The sequence below is a fragment of the Peromyscus leucopus genome, chromosome 12 (genome assembly GCF_004664715.2).
Source record: "Peromyscus leucopus breed LL Stock chromosome 12, UCI_PerLeu_2.1, whole genome shotgun sequence".
NCBI lineage: Eukaryota > Metazoa > Chordata > Mammalia > Rodentia > Cricetidae > Peromyscus > Peromyscus leucopus.
In genome coordinates this window covers 41020294-41037973 of record NC_051073.1, presented here as the reverse complement: position 1 = coordinate 41037973, position 17680 = coordinate 41020294, and the positions used below count along the sequence as shown (strand labels likewise).

General features: G+C 40.6%; 1 protein-coding gene across 1 annotated transcript in view; it reads left to right on the top strand.

Moving 5' to 3' along the window:
• The first annotated feature begins 1382 nt into the window (after window positions 1-1382).
• The window catches only part of Impg2 (interphotoreceptor matrix proteoglycan 2), a 70095-nt gene continuing 53797 nt past the window's right edge, over window positions 1383-17680 (top strand). The window contains exons 1-2 of the mRNA XM_037209707.1: window positions 1383-1815; window positions 2251-2475. Coding sequence (XP_037065602.1) covers window positions 1731-1815; window positions 2251-2475 — 310 coding nt within the window. The 5' untranslated portion in view covers window positions 1383-1730. The remainder of the gene's footprint in view (window positions 1816-2250; window positions 2476-17680) is intronic.

The following is a 17680-nucleotide window of genomic DNA, read 5'->3' as shown; positions in this document are numbered from 1 at the left end:
TGACTCAAATTTTCAAGTTTCTTACAACATTGCTAGTATTTTACAGCTATTACTATGCACACACAGCTTTTTAGAAGGGCTGGAAATGTTTATTGAGGCCGTCAGATAGTTGCTAAGCTCTTCCCATGCCATGAAAACATGGATAATGACACAGTTAGTTAAGGAATCTCAGGGACATGTGCTTTAGACCTTAAGTAATTTTTTTATCAAAAAATTTCACCAGTATTTGTATGTAAAACAAATTTATAGCTTTTTTTTTTTTTTGAGACATGGTTTCTCTGTGTAGCTTTGTGCCTTTCCTGGAACTCACTTGGTAGCCCAGGCTGGCCTCGAGCTCACAGAGATCCGCCTGCCTCTGCCTCCCGAGTGCTGGGATTAAAGGTGTGCGCCACCACCGCCCGGCAAATTTATAGCTTTTTAAAATAGTAATTCCAATTCCCACAGGGATATTTGGTTGACTTTGTTGCTTTCTACTTGCTTAGCTGGTGAAAAACTTCACTAGTACAGATTTTTTTTTTTTTTTCTGATTCTATTTGGTGTCGGACACCATTTGTAGACTAAAAGTGCTTCATATAGGCGTTTGCCCTGGGAATGCCATTTTAGGCTATGTTGAACTATTTTATTGCAAGAACATGCTGTTATTACCCCAGGGCAGGATGGGAAGTCACTAAGAAAAACTGTTCCATCAGAAGGAGTCAGCTGTAACAAACTTGACTACAATTGTAGTCTAGGGCACTAGGACATTGAAACCCCTGACTGTCCACAGAACCCCATCAAAACAGCCCCTTAGAATTCTTGGTAGATAATTTCTCCCTACTCTCTTGTTCATTGTGGCTTTTCCATACTGCTTCTAATATATATATATATATATATATATATATATATATATATATATATATATATATATACATACATATATGTGTGTGTGTGTGTGTGTGTGTGTGTGTGTGTATTTCTGCCTTTTTCTGTCATGGTGAACTCTCTCACTGGAATGTCACTACCATCTCAGATGGCATGAACTTCACATGTGATAGAAAACGTGGCAACAGTTATTCTTAACAGCATTTATATTGTACGCTCAATATTTGTCAGGCAGTATTTTCAGCCACGTTGTGTGGGTGAAATGAGTTGATTTGTTAGTTTAATTCTCTTGACAGCTCCACCGTGGGCTCCCTTTATTATTCCTTCACCGTGCACAAGGGAGAAGGTAAAATAAGTGGGTAACAAGGATTTTCTTCTCCACAGGGAAACGAGCACTCCGGGCTTAGAGGTCCGAGTCCTGGGAAAACACAGAGAACTGTGAATCTACCACATTTGACTGACAGAGTCAGGGCGGTCGGAGGGGAGATACCTGTGAAGCACACCGTTTGGAAATGCACAGCTTGCAAAGGGAGGCGGGGCGTAGTAAGGAGCTTAGGTAGCTAGATTAGAATTCTCTCTGCCCATCTGTCCTAATTAGCTTACCTCCCGGCTTCCATAGTGTCCCTGTTAAGTCAGAAAAGAAGCCAGAGCTACTCTGAAAGGACAACTTCTATCTTTTTCTCTCTTTCTTTTCTTTTCTTTTTTTTTTATTTACACCAATTGACAATGGTTTTGGAGTGGCTGTGCACTCCCAGACATAAACTTTTAACTACAAGGCCTTTTTTTGTAAAAGTTTGTTAATGGGAATTTCAAAACTCCGGATGCTCACTTAAAGATTTTGTCATCTCATTTCTTTGGTTTTGGCCCAAATGATTATGTTTCTTCTTTTAGGGAAGATTTCTCTGGGTATTTTGATATTTTTCCTGACAGGAGGAAACCTTGTATCATTCTCAGGTAATTAAAAAACTGATACTTGTTTTCAGATTTCTGGGGGCCTTTAATATAGTCTTAAAACAGTAATATTTGACATGGTTGCTGTTAGACAATAGGACTATTAATCTTTGCTGTTGCTTTATTGAGCTTGCTTTAGAATATCTCCCTTCCTCATTAATAATTCCTGGGTCAAACCTTACACTCTTGTATTGAAATTTGGTGTATATTTATTTTTTCTACAATCTTGAATCAAAGAATACTAACAAAGTGGGAAAAAGCTGGACTACTTTCCTTCGATATGCATACATGTGTTTTGAGCATTGTCTTAAAGTTTTAAGTATCTCACAAACATCAGCTTGTGTCTATTTGCTGCCGTTTGTACTGCGCCTCCTTCCCTGGAAGCCCGGGTTATGCTCCCAGTCTGTTCTCGACAGTAACAGACCATCTTTTCTGCAGAAGAGACACAGGAACCCATGCATGCAGTCTCTGTCCTGCATGAGAAGTCCACAGACCCTTCCCTGCCTACCAGAAAGAGACAGCTTTTGGACCCCGCAGAGGCTGAGAGGAGGTGGCTGCTTAGAAGGCGGAGATCTATCCTGTTCCCAAATGGAGTCAAAGTGTGCCCCAATGAAAGTGTTACAGAGGCTGTGGCCAACCATGTGAAGTATTATAAAGCCCGAGGTAAGTGAACATCCAAATCCTTGGCCTCCTTTATGAAACTCAAACTATCACATTTATTGTGTACTTCTATAGTAAAAATGAGATCATTTAGATAGAAATGAACTGAATAATAGTGAGAAAAGGACTTAATCATATTAATATAAATTGAGAGAAAAGTGTACATTATTGTAAAAGAAAATAGGATTTTTTGTGGCGTATTTAAGAACACTACTGTGTTACAGGATATATTAAATATAATTTTTTAATTTTTCATTATGGTAATTTACCTGTCTATACCCATAACACATTTAGAAACAAAGACTCCCATGCTTTCCTACTTATTTTATAGGTGAAAACATAAAGGGCTTCTTGATTGTGTACTTTGGAAACGCCATAGATTCATGCAGATTGTTTGATTAGGACACAGAAATTTTTATGTTAAAAATGATGCCCCCTCTCTCAGTGGTCTCACCTTTTATCTTACTGTTGATTAGGCAACATGATCCTTGGATTCATATCTTCTGCTGTGTGAATTCGCACTGTGTTTCTTACCTTTACTAACATTGCTTAATTGAACATTGTCCATATACCTTAGACATGGGAAGGACTTTCAAAGTTTGCTTTTTATGTGTTCAACAGCCAATAAAAAGTGCCATTTAATGAATGCAATGTTAGCAAGCTAAGTGTAGATATTGATGGTGAAATGATTGTAAAATCAGGACTGTCCTATTAAGCATTCATTCATTTGTTCAACACACGTTTATTGAGCACTGACCATTTTCCCTGGCACTAGGTTGTGTGATTGTCTTTCTCAGCTGCTACTTCATTATCCTGATTTTTCTGTTCCTTGCCATTCTCTTCTACACTAAAGTTTTTAAAAATAAAAATTTAATATCAGGTAAAACATTTCATATTTGTAATACTTTATGTTAATATAACGTGGTACAGTGTATTAGCAGTTCCCTTATGAATATATTAGTCTTGATTGTATTTGAGGGTTATCAAATGTTACTCAGGAATAGGCTTTCTTTTACTTTTTTTTTCTCAAGACAGGGTTTCTCTGTGTAGCTCTGGCTGTCCTGGAACTCACTTTGTAGATCAGGATGGCCTTGAACTTAGAGATCCACCTGCCTCTGCCTCCCGAGTGCTGAGAGTAAGGGTGTGTGCCACCATCCCTGACCTGGCTCTTCTTTCATTTTTTAAAAGGGGGTCGTTGACCTAGAAGTTTTATGTAGGACCCTAGGTGAAATTGCAAAGTGACCGAGGACATGCAGGACCGGAGAATGACAGTGGATAATTATGGAAAGCTTTCCGGGTGCCTGAAAAACTTTCTCCCAGAGTCCGGGGAAGGCGCTTACAAGCGGCAGGAATTCTAATCTTAGGAATATCAACTGAATTCACTTATCTGAGGGTATATCAATAAATCGACACACACTGCACTCTTTCAGTCCATCACTTTATTGTTCCAAAGAAGCTTCAACTCTGCCTCTGATCTCTCTACTGTTCTCTTCTTCTACCGCTTCTCTAAGTCTACAGCTTCTTCTCAGCCCTCCTTTTTAGCTCCTCTCTTGCCTGACTATCCATACATTTTTAACAGTCCTGAGGAAAGTTTCAAAACCCTCAAGGTCATAGCACATTCCTAGAATAGACGATAAGGAGCAGAGCCATTACCATGATAACACAAGGTCCCAAGGGCTCAGGACCAGAGGGAGGGGGTGCAGTGCCGTGTGCGACAAACTCTGAGACATAGCTTTTTATCAGCAGACTTGGCAAGTGAAGAATTGGCAGGCTTTCCTTAGGGGGTGTTTTGTGTTAGTAACCTTGGTAGACACCTGCGGCTCTGACCTCGTGCATGACTGTAAAGATTTTTAAACTTATCATCTATTTACAAAGGCCTTCAGTCTAGTTTGAACTTGCTCTGAGGTGAAAATGAGCTTAATGTATGCAGTTTGCCTTAGACTGAGGAGAGATTATTACTTTCTGTGTTAGTCTGAGCAGAAGGAACAAAGCAGGTTTCAGTGTCTACAGTCTCATGGGACAATGGATCTGGCAATGAAGCATATCCTAGTGTATTTTCTGTATATCAAAATTATACAGCTAAATGAAAATCCATCTTCCTGATCATCCACATATGTGCCCATAAGATAGAGAAGTAATCATGAGATTACATACACATATTACATGAAGATGTATGGTAATGGGGAGATATCATAGTGTAATTGCATAAGAAGTTTACAACAACAAACAGCCAATTCATTCAAAAGGCAGTAACTCCAAAATGCCTGTGTAATGGTTTCCTCCACCAGAACCCTTGGTTCTGATAGGTTGACCTTTTGAACACTAGTTGTCACCTGCTGTATACTCCCATGGTCGTTTTTGAGCAGTTCTCAATAGGTAATGTTTCAAGATGATTTACCTTGCCTGAATTTTAGCTTTAAATGGATCAGAATATCCAATTGTATTGGCTGTCCATTCCACAGTAAAGAGAAAGGGCCAACCATTAAGGAATCTGTTTCTATTTCATGATTGTTTGGCTCTTATTTTTATAAAGTCAATAGATACTGCTCAAAAAGAAGCCAACAAAAGGAAAAATAAAGCATCCTTCAAATAATTAATTAAAAAATGCAGGTGTTATGAGTCGGGTTATTGAAAAAGAACCCTGAAAATATACATACAAGTAACATTATACATACTAAACAATTGTACTTATGTATTTAGGAATATACAATACACATATCTGTCTGTCTGTGTATAACAACAATTAATGAAAAAAAAGGCCATGAACTTGAAAGAAGGAGGAAATGATGTAATTATATTGCACTCTCAAAAAATAAAAGAAATAGGCCAAGTGGTGGTGGCGGCGGCGTACGCCTTTATCCCAGCACTCGGGAGGCAGAGCCAGGTGGATCTCTGTGAGTTCGAGGCCAGACTAGTCTACAGAGTGAGATCCAGGACAGGCACCAAAACTACACAGAGAAATCCTGTCTCGGAAAACAACAGCAACAACAACAACAACAAAAAAAACCCACAAAAACAAAAACAAAAAATTAGAAGGAACAGGGATGTCAGAAAAATAAATGGTTGACACAGCCAATAAAATATTTGTTTTTATGATCATGGTAGAAAATAATACTTTACCTCATATGCTTTTGAAAACTGAAGAAGGGTTGGGGATATGGCCCAGTGTTTAAGAGTACAGACTGCTCTTTCAAAGGACCAGATTTTGATTTCCAGTACTACATGGTGGCTCACAACCAACTGTAACTCTATTCCCAGGAGATCTGGTGCCCTCTTCTGGTCTCTGGGCACTAGGCACACATGAGGTGCACAGACATCCATGCTGGGCTTTGATCTGATTTGGGTCTGCACAGCTTTCATGCAGGCTGCCATAACCACTGTGAGTCCCTATGGGCAGCTTCCCTGCTCTGCCTACAAGATAACATCTCCTTGTAGTCATTTTACCACCTCTGGCTCTCGACCCCTTCCACGATGGTCCCTTTAGGCTAAGCCATCACTGCGGCGGGCATTGCCACTGCTCTTGGCTACCCTCCAGAACTTGATGGTAACACCTACTATGAAGACACCCATGACACTGAGTCATAGAACATGGCAAAACCAAGCTGGTACTGACCTAGGAGCTTCATCCCTTCCTGGCCAGCTTTCATAGTGCTGGGCAGTGCTATGCACACTTTCAGAAGAAACAAGGAACCATTGATCTTAGTAGCCACCATATGACAGCCTTTCCCACACTACCCTGCTGTGTGAATTCTGTTCCCATAGAACTTTGTTTATTCCCCTTGGAGGAATGCCTCTGCCTGCCCAAGGAATGCCACAGGCAAAATGTCCCCTGCTCCTCAGCAGTTTAGCATGCTCAAGGGCCTCAGGCAAGCAACCCCCACTCAGCCATGAGACCTGTATCTGAGCACGTCTGGTGATAGTGAGGAGAACTAGTCCGTGTGTTGTTCACTGTTTGTGCCTGCTTTGAACTTCGAGTTTCCTGGAATAAAAGCTGCACAGAATGCTAGTAAAGGCACTCTGATGCTGCACAACCCGGAGTCCCCTGGTTCTGCTGAGTCCTGAATTCTATTGCAATCCTTGGCAGTGGTCACTGGAGGGTTGTGAGAAATCTTACCTAGCTGTAAACCCTGCAAGCTACAATAATGACTGGCCTGTCAAGACATGTTCACTGGTGCAATAGTGGCCTGAACATCATGGGAGCAATCAACCACTTTCTAATGGACTTTAAATCCTGCTCCACAAGATGAAACCCATACCTGGCACCATTATAAGGCCAAGAACCTATGGCCAGACACATCATAGGCACCCAGGGAGAATCTTCGACTATTATGCTACTCAGTGGGCACAGTGATAAACCAACTCCTAATGACCTACCATGATAGATACTAAGAGATACCATCTCTCAACCTTCATCCGACAAGCTTCTATTCGCAGTAGATGTTGATTACCCAGAGACCCACAACTGACAAGGGGCAGAGAATAAGACACTGCAGAACTCCAAGATAATTTTTATTCAAGTAAAGAATCTACAGAATGGGAGACAATCTTTGCTAGTTACATATCTAACAGGATTAAGATCTAAAATATATAAAAAAAAAACCTCAAAACTTCAAACAAGAAATCAAATAACTCAGCTGGGCAAAGTAGCACTGTCTCTAATCCCAGAAGTTAGGAGGCAGAGGCCGGTAACTCTCTATAATTTTTTTCCCAGGTACTGGGATTACTGTCATGGGTCATAAAGCACAGTAAACTTCTGTTTTGTTACCATTGAAATGGGAGTAATATTAGTAAGAATAGTATCTCTTAAGGGTCTTAGTAAACACTGAAACCTGTAGGGCCTCTGAAGATCCTAAGAAAGCAAAAGCATTGCTGATTAAATGGGAGGAGTGTATTGCTGATATTTTGTTTAGTGTCTAGATCTTGCACATATTTTATGAGATAAACTCACATAACAAGAAGATTTTCACATGAAACCAGGAAGTATGAGTTCTACAGATTTTTTTCTTGTATACATTGTTTTGGCAATCCTGAGTTCCTCATATAAAAATGAATTTTACAGTCAGCTTGTTAATATATACAAGGACATTAACTGTTATTCTGATAGGATTATATTAAATGTGTAGTAGGTTTGGAGACATTATTGTCTAAACTATGTTAAGTATTCTAACCCATGAATGGGAAGTTTTTGCTATTTCATTTAAAAATTTTTCATTCAATTATTTCATTTTGGTTTTCAAATATAATTTTTATACCTCTTGTGTTAGTTAATTTTTATCAGCTTTACACAAACTTGAGTCACCTGGGAAGAAGGAACCTCAGTTGAGGAATTGCCTCCATCAGATTAGCCTGTAGGCAAGTACGTGGGACATTTTCTTGATTAATAATCCACGTGGGAGGATCCAGGTCCCGGGTTGTTTAGGAAAACAAACTGAGTATGTTGTGGAAGCAAACAAGGCCGGAAGCATCATTCTTTCATAGTTCCTGGCTCTGCTCCTGGGTAGGTTCCTGCCCTGACTTCCCTCAGTGAAGAACTGTGATAGAGACATTAAACCCTTTCCTCCCCAAATTGCTTTTGGTCATGGTGTTTATGACAGCCACAGAGACCAAGCTAGTGTCTTTCCTTTGTTAGATTTATTCCTATGTATTTTGCTTTCAGTAATGCTTTTTTTTTGGGAATGGGGTTGTTTTATGTGTAATTTTAATTACTCTATGTTCAGTACATAGGCAGACATATAACTGATTTTGTATGTGTGCCTTGTATTCTGAAACCTAGTTGTAATTACTGATTAGTTCGATCATCTTAAAGTGGCTTCCTTAGGACTTCCCGTACACAGCTCTTAGCTGCAGATGAGGGAAAGAAGTTTTACTTCTTTCCTGTTAAGATGCCTGTCTGTCCTTTTCTTGTTGTCCATAACAGCTGACTCACTTTCCTTATCAACTGTTGTTGGATTTTCTTGAGCAAATGTGTCTTCATTGTGTGGCCCTAGGACCATTCCCAGAGACTGTCAACAGTTGTCTTTAAAGTGACTTTGGACCCTTTGAATTGGAGAGTGGATTTGAATAGTTCTATGGTTTCTGATGCTAGGCACAAAACTCTAGGTACTGCATTTTAATAGATTCTGAGGCACAAAATATTAAGAGAATAAATTTCCCTTTGACTTAACTGTATGGCCATTCCCCCCCTTCGCTTTACATCAGTGAGTACTTGGATTGTTTTAATTTTTAAGTTATGTTGAATAAAGCTGCATAGGCATTGAGCATAATGCTTTCCATGGCGATGTATATGTTCATACCACCATCCCTCCACCCATGAGGTACTGAAACTCGGAAGTATTGACCCAATGTCAATTTTTCCTCTCTGAAGGGTACAGTGCTCACAGTGATGCAAAAGCAACAAGTATATTGATAGCCCCCTTCAGATTTGATGCTTTGGGATGGTTGGCTGGTACATTTAATGAGTTTTTATTTTCACACAGCAAAGTTTTACAAATATCACATAATTAAAAAATTGTGTATGTGTATATGTATGTCATATGTGTGGGTGCATGCAGTGGCCAGAAGAGGGTGTTTGATCTCAGAGCTGGAGTTCCAGGCAGTTGTGAGCTGCCAGATATGGGTGCTGGAAATAGTACCCAGGGCCTCTAAGAGCAGCAAGTAATCTTTTTTTTTTTTTTTTTATTTTAAGTAAATTTATTTTACAACATCATTTAGTTCAACATAATAGCCACAGATTCCCCTGTTCTCCCACTCTCGCCCCCCTTCCCCCTTCCCCCATCCCACCCCCCATTCCCACCTCCTCCAGATCAAGGTCTCCCCTGAGGACCGGGATCGACCTGGTAGACTCAGTCCAGCCAGGACCAGTCCCCCCCTCCCAGACCGAGCCAAGTGTCCCTGCATATGTCCCAGGATTCAAACAGCCAACTCATGCAACAAGCCCAGGACCCGGCACCAACACACGGCTGCCTCCCAAACAGATCAAGCCAAATGACTGTCTCACCCGTTCAGGGGGCCTGATCCAGTTGGGGGCCCTCAGCCTTTGGTTCATAGTTCATGTGCTTCCATTCGTTTGGCTATTTGTCCCTGTGCTTTATCCAACCCTGGCTTCAACAATTCTCGCTCATATAAACCCTCTTCTTTCTCACTAATTAGACTCCCAGTGCTCCACCAGGGGCCCAGCCATGGATGTCTGCATCCAGATTCCTCAGACCTTCCTTGGATGGGGTTTATGGCACAACTAACAGGGTGTCTGGCCATCCCATCACCGGGGTAGGTCAGTTCCTGCCGTCTCTCGTCCATTGCCAGCAGTCTTTTCTGGCGGTATCTTTGTGGATCTCCGTGGGCCTCCCTAGCTCTCTGCTTCCTCCCCTTCTCATGTGGTCTTCATTTACCATGGTCTCCTATTCGTTGTTCTCCCTCTCTTTTCTTGATCCAGCTAGGATCTCCCACTCTCTTTCCCTCGACCGTCGCTCTTCATTGTTCCCACTCATGACCAGGCTGTTCATGTAGATCTCATCCATTTCTCCATGTCTTTTTTGGGGTCCCGTTTTCCAGGTAGCCTCACTGGTGATGTGAGTAGCAGTTCAGTCATCCTTGTTCCACATCTAGTATCTTCCTATGAGTGGGTACATACCATATTTGTCTTTCTGAGTCTGGGTCACCTCACTCAGGATGATTTTTTCTAGATCCATCCATTTGTCTGCAAACCGTATGATGTCATTGTTTTTCTCTGCTGAGTAGTATTCCATTGTGTATATGTGCCACAATTTCTTTATCCATTCTTCAGTTGAAGGGCATCTAGGTTGTTTCCAGGTTTTGGCTATTACAAACAATGCTGATATGAACATAGCTGAGCAAGTGCTCTTGTGGTATGATTGAGCATTTCTTGGGTATATGCCCAAAAGTGGTATAGCTGGATCTTGGGGGAGATTGATTCCCAATTTTCTAAGAAAGCGCCATATTGATTTCCAAAGTGGTTGTACAAGCTTGCATTCCCACCAGCAGTGGAGGAGAGTTCCTCTAGCTCCACAACCTCTCCAGCATAAAGTGTCTTCAGTGTTTTTGATCTTAGCCATTCTGACAGGCATAAGGTGGTATCTCAGAGTTGTTTTGATTTGCATTTCCTGATGATTAGGGATGTTGAGCAGTTCCTTAAATGTCTTTCAGCCATTTGGGTTTCCTCTGTTGAGAATTCTCTGTTTAATTCTAAAGCCCATTTCTCAATTGGACTGTTGGTCGTTTTGATGTCTAATTTCTTGAGTTCCTTATATATTCTGGATATCAGTCCTCTGTCACCTGTGGGGTTGGTGAAGATCTTTTCCCATTCAGTAGGCTGTCGCTTTGCCTTGTTGACCGTATCCTTTGCTCTACAAAAGCTTCTCAGTTTCAGGAGGTCCCATTGATTGATTGTTTGTCTCAGTGTCTGCGCTACTGGTGTTATATTTAGGAAGTGATCTCCTATGCCAATGCGTTCAAGATTACTTCCTACTTTCTCTTCTAGCAGGTTTAGAGTAGCTGGATTTATGTTGAGGTCTTTGATCCACTTAGACTTAAGTTTTGTGCACGGTGACAGATATGGATCTATTTGCAGCCTTCTACACGTTGATATCCAGTTATGCCAGCACCATTTGTTGAAGATGCTTTCTTTTTTCCATTGTACACTTTTGGCTTCTTTGTCAAAAATTATATGTCCATAGGTGTGTGGGTTAATGTCAGGGTCTTCAATTCGATTCCATTGGTCCACATGTCGGTTTTTATGCCAATACCAAGCTGTTTTTATTACTGTAGCTCTATAGTAGAGCTTGAAGTTAGGGATTGTGATGCCTCCAGAAGTTGTTTTATTGTACAGGTTTCTTTTAGCTATTCTGGGTTTTTTGTTTTTCCATATGAAGTTGAGTATTATTCTTTCCAGGTCTGTGAAGAATTGTGTTGGTATTTTGATGGGGATTGCATTGAATCTGTATATTGCTTTTGGTAAGATAGCCATTTTTACTATGTTAACCCTGCCTATCCATGAGCATGGGAGATCTTTCCATTTTCTGACATCTTCTTCAATTTCTTTTTTCAGGGACTTAAAGTTCTTGTCATATAGGTCCTTCACTTGCTTGGTTAGTGTTACCCAAGGTATTTTATGTCATTTTTGGCTATTGTAAAGGGTGATGTATCTCTAATTGCCTTCTCAGCTTCTTTGTCCATTGTATATAGGAAGGCTACTGATTTTTTTGAGTTGATCTTGTATCCTGCTATGTTGCTGAAGGTGTTTATAAGCTTTATCAATTCCTGGGTGGAATCTTTGGGGTCACTCAAGTATACTATCATGTCATCTGCAAATAGGGAAAGCTTGACTTCTTCCTTTCCAATTTGTATCCCCTTAATCTCCTTATGTTGTCTTATTGCTCTGGCTAGAACTTCAAGTACTATATTGAATAAGTATGGGGAGAGTGGACAGCCTTGCCTCGTTCCTGATTTTAGTGGAATTGCTTTGAGTTTCTCTCCATTTAATTTGATGTTGGCTGTTGGTTTGCTATATATTGCCTTTATTATGTTTAGGTATGTTCCCCGTATTCCTGATCGCTCCAAGACTTTTATCATGAAGGGGTGCTGGATTTTGTCAAATGCCTTTTCTGCATCTAGTGAGATGATCATGTGGTTTTTTTCTTTGAGTTTGTTTATATGGTGTATTACGTTGATGGACTTTCGTATGTTGAACCACCCTTGCATCCCTGGGATGAAGCCTACTTGATCATGGTGGATAATTGTTCTGATGTGTTCTTGAGTCTGTTTGCCAATATTTTATTGAGTATTTTTGCATCAATGTTCATGAGGGAGATCGGTCTGTAGTTCTCTTTCTTTGTTGTATCCTTGTTTGGTTTAGGAATCAGGGTAATTGTAGCCTCATAAAAGGAGTTTGGTAATGTTCCTTCTGTTTCTATTATGTGGAACAATTTAGAGAGTATTGGTATTAACTCTTCTTTGAAGATCTGGTAGAATTCTGCGCTGAAACCATCTGGTCCTGGGCTTTTTTTGGTTGGGAGACTTTTAATGACTGTTTCTATTTCCTTAGGGGTTATTGGGCTATTTAAATAGTTTATCTGGTCTTGATTTAACTTAGGTATGTGGTACTTATCCAGAAAAATGTCCATTTCTTTTAGGTTTTCCAGTTTTGTGGAGTAGAGGTTTTTGAAATATGACCTTATAATTCTCTGGATTTCCTCAATGTCTGTTGTTATGTCCCCTTTTCATTTCTGATTTTGTTGATTTGGATTCTCTCTCTCTGTCTTTTGGTTAGTTTGGATAAGGGCTTGTCTATCTTGTTGATTTTCTCAAAGAACCAACTCTTTGTTTCATTAATTTTTTGTATTATTCTCTTAGTTTCTAATTTATTAATTTCCCCTCTCACTTTGATAATTTCCTGGCGTCTATTCTTCCTGGGAGACTTTGCTTCTTCTTGTTCTAGAGCTTTCAGGTGTGCTGTTAAGTCACTAGTGTGAGATTTCTCCAACTTCTTTATGTGTGCATTTAGTGCTATGAATTTCCCTCTTAGCACTGCTTTCATTGTGTCCCATAAGTTTGGGTATGTGGTGTCTTCATTTTCATTGATCTCTAGGAAGTCTTTAATTTCTTTCTTTATTTCTTCCTTAACCCATTGGTGATTTAGTTGAGCATTATTCAGTTTCCATGAGAAAGTAGGTTTTCTGTAGTTTTTGTTGTTGTTGAGATCTAACTTTAACCCATGGTGGTCTGATAGAACACAGGAGGTTATTCTAATTGTTTTGTATCTGTTGAGATATGCTTTGTGGCCAAGTATGTGGTCAATTTTAGAGAAAGTTCCATGGGGTGCTGAGAAGAATGTATATTCTTTCTTGTTAGGATGGAATGTTCTGTAGATATCAATTAGGTCCAATTGGGTCATGATATCAGTTAAGTCCTTTATTTCTCTGTTAAGTTTCGATTTGGGAGATCTGTCCAGTGGTGAAAGTGGGGTGTTGAGATCTCCCACTATTAATGTGTGGGGTTTTATATGTGGTTTAAGCTTTAGTAATGTTTCTTTTACATATGTGGGTGCCCTTGTGTTTGGGGCATAAATGTTCAGAATTGAAACTTCATCTTGGTGGATCTTTCCTGTGATGAATATGTAATGTCCTTCTTGATCTCTTTTGATTGATTTTAGTTTGAAGTCTATTTTGTTGGATATCAGTATGGCTACCCTGCTTGTTTCTTAAGACCATTTGATTGGAAAGTCTTTTCCCAGCCTTTTATTCTTAGGTAGTGTCTGTCTTTGAATTTGATATGTGTTTCTTGTATGCAGCAGAAAGTTGGGTTCTGCTTTCGTATCCATTCTGTAAGTCTATGTCTTTTTATAGGTGAATTAAGTCCGTTGATATTAAGGGATATTAACGACCAGTGATTGTTCATCCCTGTCATTTTTGGTGGTAGTGTGTGTGTACTTCCCTCTTTGGGGTTTACTGTTGTGGCTTTATCTATTGCCTGTGTTTTCGAGTGTGTATCTGACTTCCTTAGGTTGGAATTTTCCTTCTAGTGCTTTCTGTAGGGCTGGGTTTGTGGATAGGTATTGTTTAAATCTGGCTTTGTCTTCGAATGTCTTGTTCCTTCCGTCTATGATGATTGAAAGTTTTGCTGGTATATTAGTCTGGGCTGACATCCATGGTTTCTTAGTGTCTGCATTACATCTGTCCAGGTCCTTCTGGCTTTCAAAGTCTCCATTGAGAAATCGGGTGTTATTCTGATGGGTTTACCTTTATAGGTCACTTGGCCTTTTTCCTTGGCTGCTCTTAATATTCTTTCTTTATTCTGTACATTTAGTTGTTTAATTATTATGTGTCGAGGGGACTTTTTTTGGGGGTCTAGTCTGTTTGGTGTTCTATAGGCTTCTTGTATCTTCATAGGCATTTCCTTCTTTAAGTTGGGAAAGTTTTCTTCTATAATTTTGTTGAATATATTTTCTGTGCCTTTGAGTTGGTATTCTTCACCTTCTTCTATCCCTATAATTCGTAGGTTTGGTCTTTTCATGGTGTCCCAGATTTCTTGGACATTTTGGTTCATGACTTTGTTGGCTTTAGTGTTTCCTTCGACTGATGAAACTATTTCTTCTACTGTATCTTCAATGCCAGAAATCCTCTCTTCCACCTCTTGCATTCTGTTGGTTATACTTGCATCCGAAGTTCCTGATCTTTTACTCAGGGTTTCTATTTCCAGCATTCCCTCTGTTTGTGTCTTCTTTATTTTTTCAATTTCCTTTTTCAGTTCTTGGCCTGTTTCCTTTGTTTGTTTCATTGCTTTTTCATGATTTTCTTTCAGTGTTTTATTGTTTTCTTCCAGGACTTTAATGTTTTCTTCCAGGACTTTAATGTTTTCTTCCAGGAATTTATTTTTTTCTTGGAGGGCTTTATTGTTTTCTTCTAATTTGTTTGCTCTTTCCTCTAGTTGTTTATAGCGTTCTTCCAATTTCCTTGTCTTTTCCTCTACACAAGCCTCTACCTTCTTCATGAAGTTACTCATAAGGCTACTTTCTTCTGCTTCTTCCAATTTTTGGTGTTCAGGTCTAGATGTTGGAGGCGGGCTAGGTTCTGGTGATGCTGTATTGCTCTTCATTTTGCTGTATGTACTTCTGCCTTGACGTCTGCCCATCTCCTTGTGGTTCTTTCTTCGTCTTATCAGTGTACTTGTTTCAGAAAGAGCTGACAGATTCAGGAAGACTCTCTCTTTTGTCCAAAAGGGAGTTCTCTTGTCCAACTCTCTGGTCCAGAAGGGAAGTCCGGGGCGGGCTCTGGTCCAGAATGGCAATCGGGAGCAGGCTGGGAGCTGGGGGCCGGTCTCTAAGTCTCAGGAAGTGGCTGGAGTCGCGGGCAGATGGCGTGGGGGCAGGGCGCGGAGATTGCAGGGGCTGCCGGGGGGCTTGGAAAAGGGGATCCCTCCGGTGGGGCTAGAAGGGGAGCTGTCCGGTAGCCAGAACCTGGTGCCAAGTTGGGCAGGTCTTTCCGGAGTGGCTGGTACCCAGGGATTGGGTCCGGGTTGGACCCGGGTACTCACCTCTGGACCAGAAGGGAAGTCGGGGGCAGGCTGGGAGCTGGGGGCTGGTCTCTAAGTCTCAGGAAGTGGCTGGAGTCTCGGGCAGATGGGCATGGGGGCGGGGCGCGGAGATTGCAGGGGCTGCCGGGGGGCTTGGAAAAGGGGATCCCTCCCGGTGGGGCTAGAAGGGGAGCTGTCCGGTGGCCAGAACCTGGTGCCAAGTTGGGCAGGTCTTCCCGGAGTGGCAGGTGTCCAGGGATGGGGTCCGGGTTGGATCCGGGTACTCACCTCTGGACCAGAAGGGAAGTCGGGGCAGCAAGTAATCTTTTTAGAAAATGTTTATATATGTATGAACGGTTTTTGTTTGCCGGTATACACATAGACAATGTGTGTCTAGTGCACTTAGAGACTAGAAAAAGGCACTGTTGTTGTTTTTCTTTTCTCTTTTGCTTTTTCTAAAGGTGGAATTCTGCTCTTCAGAGAGGCTGACTAGCAAGTAGCTCACCTCCTCTCCTTGCTCATGTCCTCCAAAAAGCCCTTATGCTTCTCCTCGCCCCTCCTTAAAAATCCTTTTCCACCTGGCTCCTCCCTTTCACTTCCTGTCAGCTAGTTGCTGACTCAGCCTCCTGATCACAGGTGAATTTTATTTAATCAAATACATCTTTGCATCATTAAACGTGTTCCATAGCATAAACAAAAGTAAACACCTTGAAATCATATTCTACAGCAAGGCACTGGATCCCCTGGAAGTGTAGTTAGTGTTGCTGTGGTACCATGTACATGCTGGGAACTGAATAATCTTCTTCTGCAAGAGCAGCCAGTGCTCTTAACAGCTGAGCTGTCTCCAGCCTCCTGAATATAACTTTTCTTTATAGTTTAAAATACATTTCTAAAATCAATAGAAGTTATTTTTAGAGGAGTTATAGGATCAGAGAAAAATTGAGCAGGATGTCTGTAAAGTTCGCAAAACTTCCTTAAACTCCCTAGCATTAACATCTTATATTAATACAGTACATTTGCTACAGTTGATATGCCAACATTGGGGAATTATTAACGAGTTCATAGTTTACATTGGAGTTCACTGCGGTGTGTATTCATTGGGCTTTGGTGAATGTATGATGATGTTTACCAACTATTACAGTGTTATTCAGAACAACTCTACCTATTCATTTCCCTTCTTCCCAAACTCTGAGAAACACCCATCTTTTTACAATCCTCATACTTTTGTCTTTCCTAGAATTTTATTGGGATCATACAGCTTGGTTTTGTTGATTTTGCAATATGCATATAAATTGGCATATTGTATTTATAGTATGCATAGTTTTAATGCTTTGAAAGCTCTTAAATAATAATTGAATACTATTCCATTGTGTGGATTTGTCAGAGTTCATTTTCCATTCATCTACTGAAGGCCATCTTTACTACCTCCAGGCTTGGCAAGTATAAATAAAGCCATTTCAAACAGTTTTGTGCAAGTTCTTGCACAATCATACATTTTTTTCTTTGCTTGTGTAGATGTCAAGGAGTGCACCTGAACTAGAATGGTTTACTTTTTCTGTATAAAAAGAATGACTATTATCTCTTGTTTTCAGGTATGAGCTGTAGTCATTGGAGGGTGACAACTCAGAGTGAACATTCTCTCCCTGGTTTACAGAGTGTCCTCAACGTAGAAGTCTTGAGGAGTTCCAAATGCTCCTTTTTAAATGTCTGATAAGTTTTCGAAAGAGTAGATCCCATTCATTTGCATTTCTGCATTTTGCCCCCAATCCTCCCAGCTCTTTTAAAATCTCTCTCTCTCTCTCTCAAAGAAACTTTCATTTAGTCTTTGAGAATTTCATACAATGAATCCTCTCCCTCCTCCCAACTTACCCAATTTCATATTTTCTCTCTCTTAAAAAACAAACCCCAAACCCCTCAAGTTCGCTACTCCTGGCCATGAGGCCTGTTCTGGAATGTGGTGGATATAGCAGATGTCACGCTATTGAAGAAAACTGACTTCCCTCATATTCCTGCAGCTAGAAATTCGACTTAGTTCCAATCTCCCCTCTCTATGCTGGTGTTTGTCTGGCTTGTGCTTGTGCAAGTCTTGTGCATATTGTTACAGCCTGTGAGTTCATATGTGCATCCATCGTGTCTGGAAAACAGATTCCTTGAAGTCATCTACCTCTTCTGGCTTTCACAA